The following is an 18,313-nucleotide window of genomic DNA, read 5'->3' as shown; positions in this document are numbered from 1 at the left end:
AAGGAGTCTCTTGTGGTTAAGTGGCTTTCATATGCAGATGGTCATAAGCTAATAGCTATTCAAGAAATATCTGGGCTCTTCTTCTAAAAGGTGAATTGTCAGACACATCTCATTCTTAACTGCTCTGCAATAGTCCATGGATTTAACTATCTGTTCTTACCATGACCATACCAGCTGGTGGTCATTGTTGTTGGCTGGCTGGTCGGACCACCAAACCCCTGCCGTTGATCATGTTGTTTTGCTCCATCCCACTTTGAGACAGTCATAAGCTTCAGCAACTAGGTACAAGCTTGCATGCACATACATTAATCCCTCTATAATTAAAAATACCAGATAATAGTTTGCTGATCAATAAACAAAGTATTTATTCAGCACCCATGTGCCAAGCACTATGCTAGGCACTGTGGTGGATACAAAAATTTAAGACATGGTTCCTGCTCTTAAGGAGCTTTTACATTCTCATGAAGGAGACAAGACTAATTTACATGTACCCACTAAGAACAATACAATAATTTGGTCTAAGAGTATGTTGTACAAAGTGTCATAGGGATTCAAAGAACAGAGGCAATGAAATAGGCCCTAGAGTCAAGGTAGCTTGAGGAGCCAGGAATGGGGCAAGGCCTTGAAGAACTGAAGAGAATTAAGTTGAGGTCCCTGTTAGGTAGAAGTGGGAGTAATGTTCAGAGGAAGACAAAGTATGCATTTGATATGGTGGCTTACTAAGAAGTTACTGTGCATTTCTGAGCAGAGAAGTGACTTGATTATACAAAGTTCAACAAATTTAATGCAAACTTGTAAAATATATAAGTAGCTTAGGGGACAGCCTACAGAACACTGAAAACAATGGCAGTATCATGACTAGCAACACAGATGGCACTTACCTGTCAAAGGAAAACACAGCCACAACATAAAATGCAGGCTATGAAGGACAGATGACAATTCTAGGAAGCCCTTTACCCAACAAGCCAATAGCGCCAATATTTCCTAATTTCATAGGCCCCAGAGAGTGAGGGTTTCATTACCAAGAATCCAGGACTTGGGTGCTCTCTGCTTAGAGACTACACAAGAGGTATGAAAGATACTAGGACATACTACAGTGACACAGAGAAAGAACAAGTGGAAGAGAGAAACAAAGAGAAATCCATAGTGGAAAGAAACAGCAAAATGTATGAAGTGTATCTCCTATGGAGATGCAATTTGCACGTCCATTTTTTTTTTTTTTAAATGAACATATACTGTATTTCTACAGCAAAAAAGCTATGCCTTAGGTGTGCTTTTCAGTATTACTGGTGGAATTCAGGAATCTTTTAAATTCTATGTATGTCAGGTAAATTGGTCACAAGATTCCATGTACCAAATCTCGCTTTTCAGTTGACTTGCATTAAGAAAAAGAAGTGTGTTCTGGAAGAACCAAGATTGAGAGGTAAGCTGGGGAAGAAGTGAGGACTTTTCCTTACGTCCAGGTGAGCCAAAGTATCCGGATGTGCAACACCAGGCCAGGGATGGTGGTAGTGGGACTGGCCACTCAAATTAAGAGGTCAGTGCTTGGAATGCCAACTGCATAGGACACAGTGTAGTAGCACAGCATGGCATCCTGCCACTAGGAATTCTCATCCCATAAAATCGGAGAGACCAAAATCCCACAACTGACTGCGTTTAGGCTATAAACTCAAAATGTTTCTTGTTTTACCCAGTCATCAGTATGTTTAGACATTCCTTACTTAAATGAACACTCAGTGAATAGATTTTAGGATTAAAATTTCACCACAGATATTCCATGAATTGGATAACTCAAAGTTAACTAAGGGAGAACAAATTTAACTAGAGAAACCTATTTCTAGCTCCAAAACAATGAAAAACAAAACAAAACCAACCTTCTAATTAAAAGCTTTCTTTAACAAAGACAAGACAAAATTTAAGAATCCCATAAGGACTATACATTCTAAGATTGGCATTTAAAGATTTTTTTAAAGCCACTTAGGAAAAAAAGCAGTCCCATTAACCCACGTTCCATAAAATTGCGACAATCAAAGTTACTGACTAGCAGCATGTAAAGTACTTATATTAAATTCCATTACTTATGTATATTCCATTTAAAGATATTAAAATACTTTTCACTTCGCAAATGATCTTCAAATTCCCATTTAAGATGTTTATTATGTTTAATCAAAACCTCATGTTCATCCTTCTGAGGGACATCTCACACTCTAGAAAGCAACCACTTAGCCAAGCTGGAACTATTTGGGAAATGTTCCTGGGCCTGCATGCCATTTATTAGAATGATTTGAATTAATCTCTTTCCTGGGGGTATTCATTCTATTTCTCCCAGTTCTCTGCATTACTTAGGCAGTGCGATAGTAAACCTGCTGAGCCCCCAGGAAGCGAACATATCGGGTAAGTCCTTATTGAACCACTGGCTTTAAGTGCCAACTTCTGTGGACCTGTCTGGTTTCTACCTGGTTGGGAAGGTAAACCAGGTACTTGTCTCTGAAAGCTTCTTGGCTTTTCATGAAGCAAATGATAAATGTTCGCCAGCCAAAGACCCAGGAGAAATGTATCCCTGCCTAACTGGTACCCGCTCATCTCAAGTTAGAGTCAACATTCTAACCTGTCTCCCAGGTGTAAAGAAGATCTTTCTGTTGTTTTCTAAAAATGTGGCCATAACCTGCCTTTCCCTGGATATTTCCGAGCAGAGAAATGCAGAGTAAATAAATGAGACGGTACGTTAGCTTCACGCCTACCTGACTCTCCTACAACAGAGTTCCTGCTGCTACTTGATCCACCCTGCCCTTTTTCTCCACCACGCTGTCTGACAACTTGAAGTTTTGTAAAACCCAAACGGAGAACAAACTATCTGGACAACAGAAACAAATCTTCCCACTGGAGCTGGCATTCTGGGTTAGTGAGTTGTGTACACAGCCATGGTGTCTCAGCCACGTATTTCCAATCTTGAAATGAAATCCAGTCGAAAGCCATGAAGACACAGGAAGAGCGGGCACGTAAACTGCTCTGAGTGCAGACCTATGCAGGAGAGCTAGAAGACATGGTGATAATTTAAAAGATCACACACAAAAGCTTTAATTCAGTGAGAGAGAGAGAGCGAGATGGAATTCAGTTTTATTTTGTCCTCTCTGAAACTTCCACTTACACCATGGCCTCGTCTATCAAAGAGGAGGAGGAAGAGGAAGAACTCTGCCCGTCACCACAGAACTCAAGTACTCAGGTACTTGCTCCTTAGAGGCAGCAGGGTATTTCTTTCTCCAGTTGTTTGGCTCCAAGAGATTACACTTTCAGTACCAGTGTAGTGAGGAACCACTGGCAAACTGCTGGAAATGTCTTCTGGATTAATCAGTGTGTCATTTCATAAAGTGCTTCTGGAGTCAAAATCTTGTCAAGCTGTCAAAAGTGTCCATACTTTTGCAACACAAAGGATAAAAGAATCCCAATGGGTATGTCACTGAGTCCTTCCCAGCCGGGTCTCGTTATTGGCACTGCCACTTTAGCCACCGAGTCGCTGGCCCTCACCCCAGGCAAAGCCTCCTGGCCGCTCTTCAGGTAGTGGATTGTAATTTGGATCTTCATCTGGTGTATCAAAAATAGCCTTCCTAAAAGACAGCCAACAGATATAATTTATTCCCAGAGTCATCTTACGTCCTCAATACTTCTCCAAGATCAAAAAGATCCCATGAGGTTTCCACCAATGGACAAGCAGTACGTCTGCCTACCAGTGAAACAGTTACCATATTTTGAAGGGATTCATAATTATTTCACATTTACATTAACTTTTACCTCCTTTACTAATTTTTACTACAAAAGCAACACGTGTAATTGTAGCGAAAACAGGAAATATATACGAGCAAAACATCCTAAGTCACCAGAGGTATTGACACTTTCAATATTCCTCCAGAACTTTTATATATGTAATTTTACAAAAGTTAGACACTACTTCTGTTTTGTAACCTTTCCCTAAATCGATCATGAATGTCTCCCCACAACCAAGGTATCACCCAATATCCACTGATAGATGAATAGACAAACAAAATGGTATATACATACAATGGAATATTATTCAGTCTTAAAAAGAAAGGAAATTCTGACACATGCTACAACATGGATGAACCTTGAAGACACTGTGCTAAGTGAAATCAGCCAGTCAGAAAAGGACAAGTACTGTACGTTTCCAATTATATGAGATACCTAGAGTTGTCAAATTCATGGAGATAGAAAGTAGAATGGTGGTTGTCAAGGACTCGGGGGAAAGAAGGAATGGGGAGTTAATGTTTAATGGATACAGAGTTTCACTTTTGTAATATGAAGAGTTCTATGGATGGAAGGTGTTGATAGAAGCACAACGTGAATGTACTTAATGCGACTGAACAGTACACTCAAAATGTATAAGATGACAAATTTTATGTATACTTTATTGTAATTAAACTTTAAAAAAAAACTAACAAGTTATTCCAAGAAAAATCACACGGAGCATAAGAAGGGATAGCAAACGTCCAAAAGACTTTTAAAATACTACTATATGGTCATTCAAAATTTCCTTAAAGAATTAACCATTAAAGAAGCATCCTCTATTTGCATTCATGTTTTTTATTGTACTTGCCCACAGCTGATGAAATTAGATTATCTGAAAACTCCTGTTTTATACTGGGGTCAGAAAAAGCGTCTATATTTCAATACGAGCTCCTTTAATTCTTACAAATTAACAATAAACAGGCACTAAAAGAAAAATAAAGAGCTGAACAAGCAATTCAAAAAGGAAATCCAAATGGTTAAAAAACATGAAAATGTTTGCTCTCACAAGAATTAAAGGAAAGCATGTTAAAAACTGAGGGCCCCCCCCCGCATCTACTTCCCAAACATTAGGTAGGGCAGAACAAAGCAGGTGTCCATGCGGGGGGGATGGGGGTGGGGAGGGGTGGAGCCATGGTGGCCCAGAGCAGGGTGGGGGTTAGGGGAGCAGCCTTGCATAGGGAATCAAGAGCCCAACTGACACATGCACACATGGAGCTGGCCTGCTGCAGGGTGTCAAGAGCCTGAGTAGGGTAAGGAGGGCACCCCCATAAGAGGGCAGCCTGACATAGGGAGTGTGAGGTAGAGCAGGGTGAGCAAGGCATCCATATGGAACAGGGGGACACAGTGATGAGAGACTGGCTACATATGGGGGTATTAATTAAATAAGTAAAAACATTAATGATAACAGGAATTGGGTTTCTCACTGTCAGTGAGAATGGGGAAATATGGAAAGGGGTGGATTGTCATAAAATAGACAACTACTCAGCAAAAAAGGGAACAAATTACTGTTACAAGAAAAACAATGTGAGTTTCAAAAACATTATGTTGAATGAAAGAGCCCTTATACAAAGGAGTATATACATACTATATGATTCCACTCATGAAGCTGTAGAACATGCAAAACTAATCTGTGGAGCGACAAAATCAGCATAGTGATTGTTTCTTGGGGGAAGGGGGCAAGGTTGACAGGAAAGGGGCTTGAGAGAACTTTCTGGGTAATGGTAATTTTCTCTTGATAAGAGTTTGGGTTACATAGGTATGTGCGTTTATGAAAACCCATTAGTCGAAACCCTTGCGATTTGTGTATTTTGTTGCATATAAACAAAGAACTCTAGTTAGGGACTTCCCTGGTGGCACAGTGGTTAAGACTCCACACTCCCAATGCAAGCAGCCCGGGTTTGATCCTTGGTCAGGGAACTAGATCCCACATGCACGCTGCAACTAAGAGTTCACATGCCACAACTAAGGAGCCCGCCTGCTGCAACTAAGACCTGGTGCAACTAAATAAATAAATTAATTAATTAATTTAAAAAAAGAATTCTAGTTAGTGATATACATTCTAAAATATTTAGAGAATTAAGTATACTGGAATGGAAAGATGGATGGAGGGACAGATAGATGTACAAAAAGCAAGAATAGTAAACTGTTAATTGTAGAATCTATGTGGTAGGTAAATGTGACTGTATAATTTTTTCCACTTTTCTGTAAGTTTGGAAATTTTCATAATAAAATATTGGAGGAAAAATATAGAAAGGAAAAAAAAATGAACGAATCACGTGGAGTTGTACCAGAACTGCGAGTATCCGCATAAACCCATGTTTAAAAAACACACAGATCTGAAAACATACATGTATATACACTCATATGCATATGTATATAATTGCCTTGCTCTGTTCACTGAGAGGACTTGGGAGTAGTAATACTCCAAAAGCAATAAGCACATCTGCCGCCCAGACCTTGGCTTCTAAATACCATTCTCTACTAAAAAGGAACTAGGGCTTCTTAAAGAAATAGCTGATTCTACAACTGGGTCAAGAAGAGCACAAGATGAGCCTGGGATATCTTGCTAGGCCAGAAAGTAATAAATTGTTTTTTTAAAAAAAAAAAAGATGGGAGCACGTTGAAAAGTACTTCAAAGCCAGTTTAAGGAGGTTCCCCTTGGCCAAATCTGGGACAATATAAGCATCAAAATAAACAACAATAATAAGGGATTATAATCCATGAATAAAACATGAAACCATGGATTCTTGCAGATATAAATGAATTGAAATTTGATAAGAAAAAGGATGTTTACGTAGTCTCAAAGTACCTCCCCACAAAACGCTTAATTACAAAGGGGAAAAAAAGTAACTTTGGTAGTGGAGAAGTCCTGCAGATACCTTAACCAAGTAATCAAAGTGATTACCACCACTTTGGCAAATTCAACCAATTGAAATCCTGTGCCAATAGGCTGCAATCAGAAGAACGCAGTATCACTTCTCTGATATTCCTGCCACAGATGCAAAACCTGAACCTAAATGTGAGGGAACATCAGACAAACCCAAATTGAGAGACATTCTACAAAATGGGGTTATAATCTTCAAAAACATCAATGTCACGAAAGACAAGGTAAGGCTGAGGAACTGCTCCACACTGAAGGAGACTAAAGAGACATGGTAACGAAGTGAAACACCTGAATCTGAACTGCATTCTTCTGCTATAAAGAATATTCTGAGGACAACTGCCAAAAGTGGAATTGGGTCTGAGAATTAATGTTTATTTCCAGATTTTGACTATGTAAAAGACTGTCCTTGTTTACAGAAAGTGCACATTAAAGGGGGTCATGGGGCTCTCCCACATTTGATGAAGATGTGGGGAAATGGACACTTACAGGTTGCTGGTGGAAATGTAAACCTGAATATCCATTCTGCATGGCCGTTTGGCAATAAACTGAACAGCTATTCTACTTGTAGGAATTTATCCTTTGAAAATAATCATGGATGTGTGCAAAGGATGTGCTGCTACACATGCTATATGGATGTGTAGCTACAGGAATGTTCACCACTCCAATCATGGAAGGAAGAGCAAGAAGGATGTCAGTGTCCATCCCTAAGAGACTCGTAAATCGTGCTCCATTCGTATCGGGGGTATCATGCAGCTGTTACAGTTCTGTCGGACATTTATGATGGAAAAATGATTATGATATATTACATTAGAAAGAAGCTTATGAAATAGCATTTTTTAAAGAGTACACAGACAGTAAAAGGCTCATGAAGACATATTAAAAAGTTAACAGTGGTAGCCACTGTTATATCTAAATGGTGGGATTATGCAGGATTTTACTTTCTTGATTTTGCTTATTCTACAATCAACATTTAATAATAAAAACTCACATTTTATTCCTCAAGTGAACCCTTTTTAATGAAGTACGTCCCAAGGACACAAAATTCTGGCATAGAAGGAGGTCCTATAAATCAAAGCTCTACCCTCAGGAAACTGAGATGTGAAAAAGCAGAAGGGACTTGCTTAAAATCACATGGCTGGTTGGCAGAACAAACAGCCTGTACCTGGTTTCCAGCCCAAAGCTATTTCCACTCTACTTCACTGCTTATCTCTATCACCTGTTTGGAAGACCAGACATTCCACCTTTAGAAACCTCCCTCTAGTCAGTTTTGCCCATTTCGCTACTTCACCTCTCGAAACTCAGACAGCATCCTTCATGAAACCAACAGGCTCCTCCCTGGGACAGGAAGTGCTGGTGGTCAGCTGGGACAGCAATTACCACATCACCCTCAGGACACCTTGAGCCTCCTGCCACAACTCTGGCATGGTCTGTTCCTACCCAATCCAACTGCTCCTCAACGGCAGCCAGATTGCTCAATCTCCAAATATTTACTGGCCTGAACGATGCGTGCTGGGAGGCCCGGTTTATCTGCAAGGAACGTGTAACCTGGTGTTAAATACTCACAGAATAGATGGTGTTTTCAAAATTCGTATTCCACCAGGTTGATTGGGAAATACATCTTCCAAGAAAAAATATATGTGTCCAACTGCAATACCTAGAGTCAACCAGAAATAAAGGATGAGGGAGAGGATTAGAAATTTGATGGCAGGAGGCTCTACCAACAAAAATTTCTTCTCTTTAGGAAGAAATGTCAATATACTTATTAACATCTTGAAAACTAATATTGTAGTCTTTGAGCATATAACTATCAGATAATCCTATAAGAGCTGTATATGAAGGCCAGGCAGGATTAACATGAAAAATGGTGACAAAATAAGTTTGCAAGTAAAATAACAGAAAAAGTAGTGCTAAGAATCTTACCCAAGAGGTCCACAATGATTGAGTTCCCCAACAACAAGGAAAAGCCCATGAGCACCCAGGGTAGAAAGGGGGCCTGGAAATTGAGAAGGCCGAAGAAGTTCATGCGGACATACGGGTTCCTTCGGCTCCACACGTAGACAAGCATTATTGTAAAGGCCTGGCCCAAGAAAACTAAGCTCACAAACAAACCAAAAAGCTAGCGGTTGGCATTAAGGAAAACAGCAACATTAAGTATAATAGGGAAGACTGGGCAAGGGAACTAAGGATTGTGTTCTAACACACATTTGAATTAGGAAAGGCGAGCAGTAGTTACATCTTTAGGAAAAAAAAAAAAAGAAGTCTGAAAATAATTACCCAGAGCCATCAGGCAAAAACCTGCTTAGGTGACATCATCTGAAGTGTTGCTAATTCAAATTAATATTCTGCTTTCATAAAGTTCTTGCCTCTTTGGAGTATGTGTTAATTCCTTGGTCAGTGATCACCATGAGGACCTTTACAAACATGAATCAAGCCAGCTGGAGCAAAACCATCTTGTCAGACAGGGCTACATTCAAGTCCAGTACTCAGTTGACAATTCTTTTTTCAAAAAAGTAATTTATTTAACTAATAAGAAACTATTGTATAGCAAAGGGCACTCTACTCAATGCTCTGTGGTGACCTAAAAAATGGGAAGGAAATCCAAAAAAGAGGGGCTATATGTATACGTATAGCTGATTCACTTTGCTGTACAGCAGAAACTAACAACATTGTAAAGCAAATATACTCCAATAAAAATTTTAAAAAAAGTTTTGATGTTGACCAAATAAACGTCTTACCAACTTAGCTTAAAAGTAAAGTACACCCATCAACAAGAATACATCTAAGATACTTAATAGTAACCCACCTGGGTTAACAGTTCCTCTGACTTGCTCACAGTAGAAAAGCATCCTGTCCAACCTCTAGGCTTAGAAAAGCTGCCACATAAAGTACGCTGTAAAATAAATAGGAGCCTGAAGCTAATATCTGGGGGGTCTACTTTTATCTGTTCATTCCGAGTATCTAGTGAATTTTGGGAGACAGATGAAAAGCTTTAGGAAGAGAGAGGGAGTTCTTTAATATTTTCCTGTATTTGTTCTATTTGTCGAAGGATACAGTCATTAAGAATCCACCAAAAAGGAACATAAATACAAAGTCTGCTGTCCGACCTCGGAAAGAGCCTTCTTCTAGCATTCGACAGTAACGATATCTTAAGTTCCAAGTTAAGAAAATGTTAAGCACACAAATATGAAGAAAGTAAATTTTTTTTTTTAATTTTTTTTGCGGTACGCGGGCCTCTCACTGTTGTGGCCTCTCCCGTTGCGGAGCACAGGCTCCGGACGCACAGGCTCAGCGGCCATGGCTCACGGGCCCAGCCGCTCCGTGGCATGTGGGATCTTCCCGGACCGGGGCACGAACCCGCGTCCCCTGCATCGGCAGGCGGACTCTCAACCACCGCGCCACCAGGGAAGCCCAAGAAAGTAAAATTTAATGTACCACTTAAGTACACTTGGACTCCACTTTATGTGTAAGAAGTCAGCCTTTGTTCCTATAAGAATATTTATGAGTGGCAGTATGGTTGCCTCTCTTTTACCAGGCATTTTAGGCAAGGTGAAGAGAAGACCGGCTCCATGTTTTACAAAAACTGTTCCTGATTGGGGAACTAAGCCAGACACCACATAAACATGCTTCCCGTCACCAACTACACCTTTTCAAATTTGTACTGTCTTTCCCATGTTCAGCCACACCATAATCTACACCATCCTTGCTTTTTCACAACCTAATTTGGAGGAAATCCCCATCAAGAAGCTTCATGGAAAAATCTGCTTTTTCAGGCCAGGGAGTTAAGCATTGCTATACCTCAGTCAATAAGGAGGCATTACAATGAAAAAATTTAATTATTAGAAACTTACCAGAATGATACACCATACAGAAGACACAGGGATCCATCCTAGGGCAGGAATCCTGTCACCCCTAAAAGGCCCTTTGTCTACTGCAGATGAGCTGAGCTGTAACTCCCCTCTTAATCCAGAGGGTCGGGGTGCAGGAGAAATGCCCTGCTCAATGGCCCCAACTACCATCTGATCAGAGCACAACTCTTCCTCTCTTTCAACGAACTGGAACATGGCGAGCCCAGGAGACACGGCACTGTCTTTCCAACCAGTGGAACCAGCAACCAAGATCCAAGGAGATCTCAAGTTCTCCATCTCCCGTGAACCCACTCCCAGGTTGTGTTTTATCACTTGGGGCCCGTCAGTGTTATTTTGTAAGTACGCCTCAATTAAATCACTTCTGCTCTCCTTTGATCAGATCTGTAAGTGGCTTATGGGCAAAAACGTAAACATTTTACGGTTAAATACCTCCCATTCGAATAAACAGTGACCTATAAACACCCTCAAAACATTACTAACTGACCAACTATTCTGTGTATCACTGCACTGAACCGGTAGCCAGAAGTTACAGCTAAGATGGTAACAAAAATAACAGGATTAATAGTTTCAAACAATATTGTATTTCCTAAGTAAACCTAAAGTTTTTATGCTAACCCCACTTAGTAAAGGATACAGAAAAATCATGTTAAATAAAAAATTGAATCCAACTGGCCCAAAAAATAAGAAATTGGTGATTAGCCTCCATATCTGTTAAAAGAAAAAAATCAAGAGAAAGATAGATTAAGTAAAATATACGAAAACATTTTTATATTAAGACGAAGGAGATATCCTATGACTACAAGGGTTGGAAGGCCATGAATAGGTGATACTATGTCTGAACTCAAAAGGGAGGTACACGATCTGACACTGAATTTTTGTGCTGCTTCAGTGAAAGATGTCACTTGCCCCAGGAAATTTCTAAGGATAGTAGGACAGAAAACTTTAAATTGTGATTCTTTTTTTTTTTTTAAACCCATACTATATGGTCAGGCAAATTATGGGAAAAGTTTGATGGAAAGACTAGGTTAATTTGCAGAATAGTGCTTTCATATATGTAGTATCACAATCTAATGAATAGTCTCAAGATATGAAAGGAAAATTGCTGGATCTAATATCAATTGCTAAGAAATGTTTCCATATCAGTTGTCAGAAACATCCAGAGTGAAGAGTAATTCTAAAGCAAATACTCAAGTTCTAGTCTGAACAAAGAGCCAACTCCCTGTAAGTAAAGACCTAATACTTTAACAATTAGAGTCTAATTGTATCTAATGTGTATCTGTGTATCTAATTGGTAGATACACAGACACTCATTTTCAAACCCTGATATACTCTTACCCACCCAAACCATCCACACCTGCAATAAAAACTACTCACAATGACAGAACACTTAACATTTAAAGTGTTTTAAAATATTCTGTTCTCTCATGTGATCTTAATTATCCTGTGAGATGAGCAGGTTGGCACTACCATCCCCATTTCACATAGGAGGAAAGTAAGAGACCTGGATGATTTTAAAATGGCCTGCCCAAGGACACACAGCTTGTATAGGGAGACTGAACTCAAACGTAGAAATCCTAATTCCAACTGCAGATACTGGTGTCAAGCGTTTAACCTCAGGGGCTTCCTTGGTGGTCCAGTGGTTAAGACTCCATGCTTCTACTGTAGAGGATGCGGGTTTGATTCCCTAGTTGGGGAACTAAGATCCCGCATGCCACATGGGTGGCCAAAAAATCTCCCCCAAAAACAAAAAAACAAGAGTTTAACCCCAGGCAAAATCAAATCTCATTTGTTTGGATGGAGCTATAGCTCCCAGCGAAGGCCAAGTGAGTAGAGGAGGAAGAATGCAGTTATAAGGGCCACAGGTCTGCTTTATGCATCATTTAATTCTTAAGAATTGGTAACTTTTTTTTTTTTTTGGTACGCGGGCCTCTCACTGTTGTGGCCTCTCCCGTTGTGGAGCACAGGCTCCGGACGTGCAGGCTCAGTGGCCATGGCTCACGGGCCCAGCCGCTCCGCGGCATGTGGGATCTTCCCGGACCGGGGCACGAACCCGTGTCCCCTGCATCGGCAGGCAGACTCTCAACCACTGCGCCACCAGGGAAGCCCCAAGAATTTGTAACTATTAAAGTTGAAACAATTCAGGATTGTTTACTACATACTAACTACATCCAGGATTTTAGAGTCCTCAACCTAGTGAGGAGACAAGCATGTAAATAAGTGCAAGTATGAGATGAGAGATATAAAAAAAGTATTTACAGATACTCTAAGGACACAAGGGAGGATGAATCTGAGAAGGCTACACAAAAGCTGCATCTGGAAAGACAAGCTGGAGTTCAGTGGGTATACAGTGAATGAAACACATCTGGGACAAAGGCAACAGCAGGTGTAGAGACAGAATTACTGGTTTTGGGGTCTCTCTCTTACTCCAACTATACCTATATGATCATTCTAGAACAGGAAAACACATCTCTCTTTTAGCACTCAAATTACTGGAAAGGACCAGCTCTCACTGTAATCTAATACACTGCCATGTTGTCTTCGATGTCAGTCTTCTGGAGTTCTGTTAGGATGATGTGATCCCTGGAAGATGGATCAGAACACTAACTGAACTGAGTTTCTGAACAGGACCATAACAGTAACACCAAGGTGGTAGGTGTGGTACATGGTGGTGAGTGCACAAAATAAGGGCATCCTGTGAGACTCTCCCTGGACAGCCAGCTGATCAGTCTCCTCTCAATCTGTAACATTAACTTTGAACCAGTGATTCCTAAATACAGGAACTGGACACATCAAATCAAAACCGTGCAGGGAACTTTAAAAATAAAATACAGATTCTTAATTCCTACACTTGGTGATTCTGATTTGGTACATGATGAGGAGCTTGAGAATCTCTTAAAAGTTCCAGGCTGCAAGCATCACTGCTTTGTACCCTGCCCCCCCAACTCCATACGCCTTATAATCAAGTATTCCCACTGAATTCTTTGAGACAGTATATGACAGGATTAGCTACTAAAATGTAAGAAAACCAAGTTTAAAAACTGAGGCATTAATGGCGGTTGTGATGGACCACTTACTTGAAAGTGTTTAAAGATTAATTCGGGATTGAAGTACAACTGAAAAGGTGTGATCAATTCCAACTGCTGAAATAGAAAAAGAATTTCTTCAAGCAAGTCAATCAAGAAACAAAATATCATCATTTACAACAAAAGATTAATAGGGCCAGCAATTTCCCACTCTCAGTCACTTAGACTGAATCATTTAAGGCTTTCTTCTTAGGCTGGAGGAAAAGGATGGTAAAGAATTGTGTAGAATTGATACAATTCTTTGTATTCCCCAATACCTAACACAAAGTAAAAGTCTGCTTGATGTTTCAATAGTTAAGGGTAACGTGAAGGTATGGAAGGCAGGTGGTGATATCTTAGATACAGGGCAAGTAAGAGCAGCTGCTACGAATCTGTCCAACACATGGGCACCACCTGAAACAACTGTGTGAAGCAACAGAATTCACTCAAAAGAACCAAGACTCAATACCCTGCCACCGTGAAGGCTGGGTGCTTCCAGCCAACCTCTATTACAGACTCTCTGTATTTCAAGACTTTTCCGCTCGACAACTTCCAGCTTTCTATCCTCAATATCTACGTTTCTCCAGTAAGCGGACCCTTCTTCCACTAGTCACCACATTATCATCTGGCCACCGCAGGAGTTCTCAGACACGTTTCCTGGGTGGGCGGCTCCCACCCAAGCCCTGACTTGGTACAGATCCTGCCTTTATTTCTCAAAAACTGACCCTCAGTCCTGATCCCCCAGCCCTCTTGGAGCAGCACTCCCTTCTAGGGTCACCGGGTAAGCACTCACGAGGCCACTCCGAACCCCAAAGTGAACCCTGTACGCCTCCACCCACCCTTGAGACCAACCCCTCTGAGCTTCCCGGAGGCCCAAACCCCAGTTTCCTGAGGACCCGGTTATATCCAGCACGGATAATGAGAAGCTGGCGCTGTAGCTGCTCACCACAGCAGCGGTGGTGAGGACGCAGGCGGTGGTGTAGGCGCGGCTGACCGGTGGGATCTGCAGGTACTCCAACCGGAGGCTCTGGTACGCCATCTTCCCCGCCGCCGCCGGCCCCCCACCCCCCCCACTTCCCCTTCCGCCAGTCTGTCCCAGCGGCGGGGCGGGATCAGGGCGGGGCCCTCCCCTTTACACTGCTGCCCAATCAGCGCTGCTCAGTTGGTCAGCCACCAATCGCTAGAGCCCGAATGAAAGCACACTCGCCAATCACGAGTTGTGTCTCCGCGGCGGCCCAGCCTCGCTTCTCCACCCAGCTACGTCACGGGAAAGAGGGTGAGTACCGCTTCCTTCCGCCAATCCCCGCAGGCCACAGCTAGCTTTCTCGCTCGCCCCCTTTCCGTCAGCAATATAGGTTGCCCCCGGACAGCCAGCCAATCAGGAGCGCGGTAGCATCTTGCCCTCGCTCTAAGGCAGCTAGCGGTCGGAATTTGAGGGAGTTAGTGGTGCCGCCTATCTCTGGCAGCAGGCGGTGGTTTAAAGAAGGTGGCGGGAAGCCGGTGTTTGGTCGAATTCGTCACTCTCATGGTCGCTTGGGTAAGTGCCACGGGGCTGCATTTTCTCTGAAGAGGAGCGAGAAGGGGTGGCACTGGCTGAGGCCTCATCGCCGGGCCCTGCATCGGCCCGATGGAGCAAAGTCTCCGGTGGGCCGCGAACCTCCACCCTTAAGGTTCCGGCATGCAGCGGGGGCGCGGGGCCTGCCGGGAGCCAGTCCTCAGGCCGGAAGTGGTTCCTACTCCGTTGTTTCTGGAGCTCTAGTTGCTCTATTCGCTGAGGTGTCCTGGGCACCTCCCGCGTTTCACCTGTAAATATCTATAGAAACCGTACTCATCCTGCCCTCAGGAAGTCTAAGGCTTGCGGAGAAGATAGGCCCGTGATAATAATATCCTAAAGTAGGACTTGGCCAGTGCCAGAAGAGAAGTCCTGATGGGAATTCAGAGGAGGGGGTGGGTCCCCAGGGAAGTGTATTTAAACTGACCCTTGGAAGATATTTGGCCCGGCATCTTCTCTTGAGGGAAAGACATCACAGGGAAAGGCCATAGCTTGGTTTGGTTGGAACAAAGAGTAGTCAGATCATGGCAGGCAAAGTTAAGAATATTATACTTTATTCGGTGGGTTATAAGGAAGCACTAAAGGTTGTTGGAACAGGGAGTGGCCTCGTCTGGTAGTATATAAGGAAGGAATTAAGTAAAAGGCTGGAGAGAGTGGTTTTTAAAAAGGATATGAATGGGTAATTTACAGAAGGAGAAACCTTAAGAGTTAATACGTTTCAAGTGGTGCTCAACTTTACTGGCAGTTGGAGAAACGCACATGAAAATATTTTTACCTGCACCCCAAACATCACCCTCACAGCCTATTGATAAATCAGTGCTGAATGTTTTGCCTACCCTGGTAAGCAAAACACCTTGACGGAGCTTTGGCAATGTCTTGTAGGGATGACAGGCAAGATTGGAGTTGTTTGAGAATCGCAAATTTGGTTTAAGGTGGATTTTTCAATTTGGAGGCTTGATTAGGATTGGGTAGAGCTCATGAAAAGCAGTCCAGCATTGGTAGAAACAGCTGAGGCAAGGGTTTCAGAGAATCTTGCTGTACAGATTGTTGGTGCTTAGCATTTCAGAGTTGATCAGTCTTTCCGGGGGCTCATAATGAACAATCAAGCCGTTTGGACAATGAAAATATTACTCAGGTCTCCTAGAATAGTAGAGTCATGCTAGTGTAAACAGTAAGCTGTTTGGGGAGGCAAGGAGACTGTCGATAGTTGCAGTCCTCTGTGTCCAGCCTGTGTGGGGGTTAGATGGTTTTGGTTTTCAAAAAGCAACACTGTAAAACAATTCTACAAGATTGGCAAAAATAAGAATTTTGAGTAATATCAAGTGAAGGCAAAGACATGAGAAAGAAATTCTCATATACTGCAAATGGGAGGGTAAACCAGCCTAGTTGTACTCCCACCCCTAGTGTTCTGGAGAACATTTTAGTGGTATTTAGTGAAATTATCTATGAGTAAACTCTGTGGCCCAGCAACTATGGACAGTGGACACATGAAGTACGGTATATGCATATGGTAAAATTAATGGAATACTTCAGTTAGAACCAATGAAGTGGGGCTTCCCTGGAGGCACAGTGGTTAAGAATCCACCTGCCAATGCAAGGGACACAGGTTCAATCCCTGGTCCGGGAAGATCCCACATGCCGCAGAGCAGCTAAGCCCATGTGCCACAACTACTGAGCCTGCACTCTAGAGCCTATGAGCCACAACTACTGAAGCCCACACGCCTAGAGCCCGAGCTCCACAACAAGAGAAGCCACTTCAGTGAGAAACCTGTGCACGTCAACGAAGGGTAGCCCCTGCTCGCTGCAACTAGAGAAAGCCACACGCAGCAGTGAAGACCCAGTGCAACCAAAAATAAAAAAAGAACCAATGAAGTAAAATAACAATGAAGTGTAATAACATGAAGTGATTGCAAACATAATGTAAAGCAAACCACACATAAAGAAAACTGTATTTTTCAAGACTATACAGTTGACCCTTGAACAACGTGGGGATTAGGGGTGCCAGTCCACCCAGCAGTCAAAAATCCTTGTGTAATTTAGAGTTGGCTCTCCATATATGCAGTTCTACATTCACAGTTTCAAGCAACTGTGGGTTATGTAGTACTTTAGTATTTACTACTGAAAAATATCCACATATAACTGGACCTGGGCAGTTCAAACCCATGTTGTTCAAAGGTCAACTGTATGTCTAAAACCTGTTTAAGATGAATTAAAATTAAAGATGAACTGAAAAGGCATACATTAAAACACTGGAGTAGGTTCCTGTGGGCGATGAAAGAAAATAAATAAGAGAGGACCTAGCATGGACCAAATATAGAGTGCTATGAAATAGGAAGTATTATCACTTCAGTTATGCATATGTGAGGTCCTTAAAAAGGAGGGCAGAGTGGTTAGTAATGGTCAGTTGATGGAGGTCCTTGTAAGCCATATGAAAGAGTTTGAAATTGATCCTGAAGGCATAGGGTAGTGTTGAAATTAAAATCCTGTTAATCCACAGAATCCTCTCCACAAGACATAGAAGAGAAAGCAGTTACTGAATAAGCATATCTGGATTACAATGCATTATAGGTAATCTGTGAATGAGACGACAAAGACAGAAAGAAATTCTACCCTATTTTATACAGCTAAACCATTACAACCATTCTGTTTTTAGCCATTACATAAGTTCTCAAGATTAACAGCATCTTGTCCCATAAAAAGATTTGACTGCACCACTTGCTTCAAATTATTTCATAAGGTTCATCCTAAATTCACCTGGTAATCGAGGTAGCCATTTTTTTTAGCTAATTACTTTGCAGGAATAATGAAGCTATCAATACTTTTATTTCTATGACAAGTATATGGTTACAGCTCAGAAAAAGGTCCCTAGGTTAAACACCCACAGTGACAGGGAGATAAGAGTGCTATTTTCCTAGATGTTTACATTTAAAAGGAATGTCTCCCAGACCCTTGAGAAAACATCAGGCTTGCTCAGCTTCTAATGGGATATTTTTCAGACGGCAAGGTTGGAAGGACAGGGGAGTTGAGGACCTTGGCAAGGGAGCCGTTGAAGTGATGGATCATGGAGCTTAAAATGGAGAGAGGAAGAAGTGAGGTGGGAGAGACTGAGAGCTAGAAAAAGAAGATCAGAGGGCTGAAAGTCTTGACG

The 18,313-nt window shown here is 41.9% G+C and overlaps 1 protein-coding gene across 2 annotated transcripts; it reads right to left on the bottom strand.

Annotated features, from left to right (window-relative positions):
* Window positions 1-3,101: 3,101 nt before the first annotated feature.
* DERL2 (derlin 2) lies at window positions 3,102-14,929 on the bottom strand. Of its 2 annotated transcripts, none has more exons than XM_065897306.1 (7): window positions 14,560-14,929; window positions 13,626-13,691; window positions 11,186-11,259; window positions 9,737-9,830; window positions 8,606-8,801; window positions 8,249-8,339; window positions 3,102-3,605 (listed from the first exon to the last, which is right to left on the bottom strand). In XM_065897306.1, the coding sequence occupies exons 1-7, from the start codon at window positions 14,650-14,652 to the stop codon at window positions 3,500-3,502; spliced, it is 720 nt and encodes a 239-aa protein (XP_065753378.1). In that variant the 5' UTR covers window positions 14,653-14,929; the 3' UTR covers window positions 3,102-3,499. The 2 variants fall into 2 exon arrangements, with proteins under 2 accessions (XP_065753378.1, XP_065753379.1); XM_065897307.1 differs by having other exon boundaries at window positions 3,500-3,605; window positions 13,626-13,688; window positions 14,560-14,652.
* Between the last annotated feature and the right edge of the window lie 3,384 nt (window positions 14,930-18,313).

Source organism: Phocoena phocoena, chromosome 19 (genome assembly GCF_963924675.1).
Source record: "Phocoena phocoena chromosome 19, mPhoPho1.1, whole genome shotgun sequence".
NCBI lineage: Eukaryota > Metazoa > Chordata > Mammalia > Artiodactyla > Phocoenidae > Phocoena > Phocoena phocoena.
This window is presented reverse-complemented; position numbering and strand designations above follow the sequence as displayed.

Bases quoted from the DNA above. Each gene is read 5' to 3' on its own strand.
- DERL2 (XM_065897306.1), bottom strand. From the start codon at position 14,652: ATGGCGTACCAGAGCCTCCGGTTGGAGTACCTGCAGATCCCACCGGTC. The intron at 9,831-11,185 runs GTATCCTTTACT...TTGGAACTTAAG, and splicing joins TTATTTAACATGATTTTTCT to ATATCGTTACTGTCGAATGC. The intron at 3,606-8,248 runs GTGAGTATTTAA...GCTGTCTTTTAG, and splicing joins TTGAAAACACCATCTATTCT to GAAGGCTATTTTTGATACAC.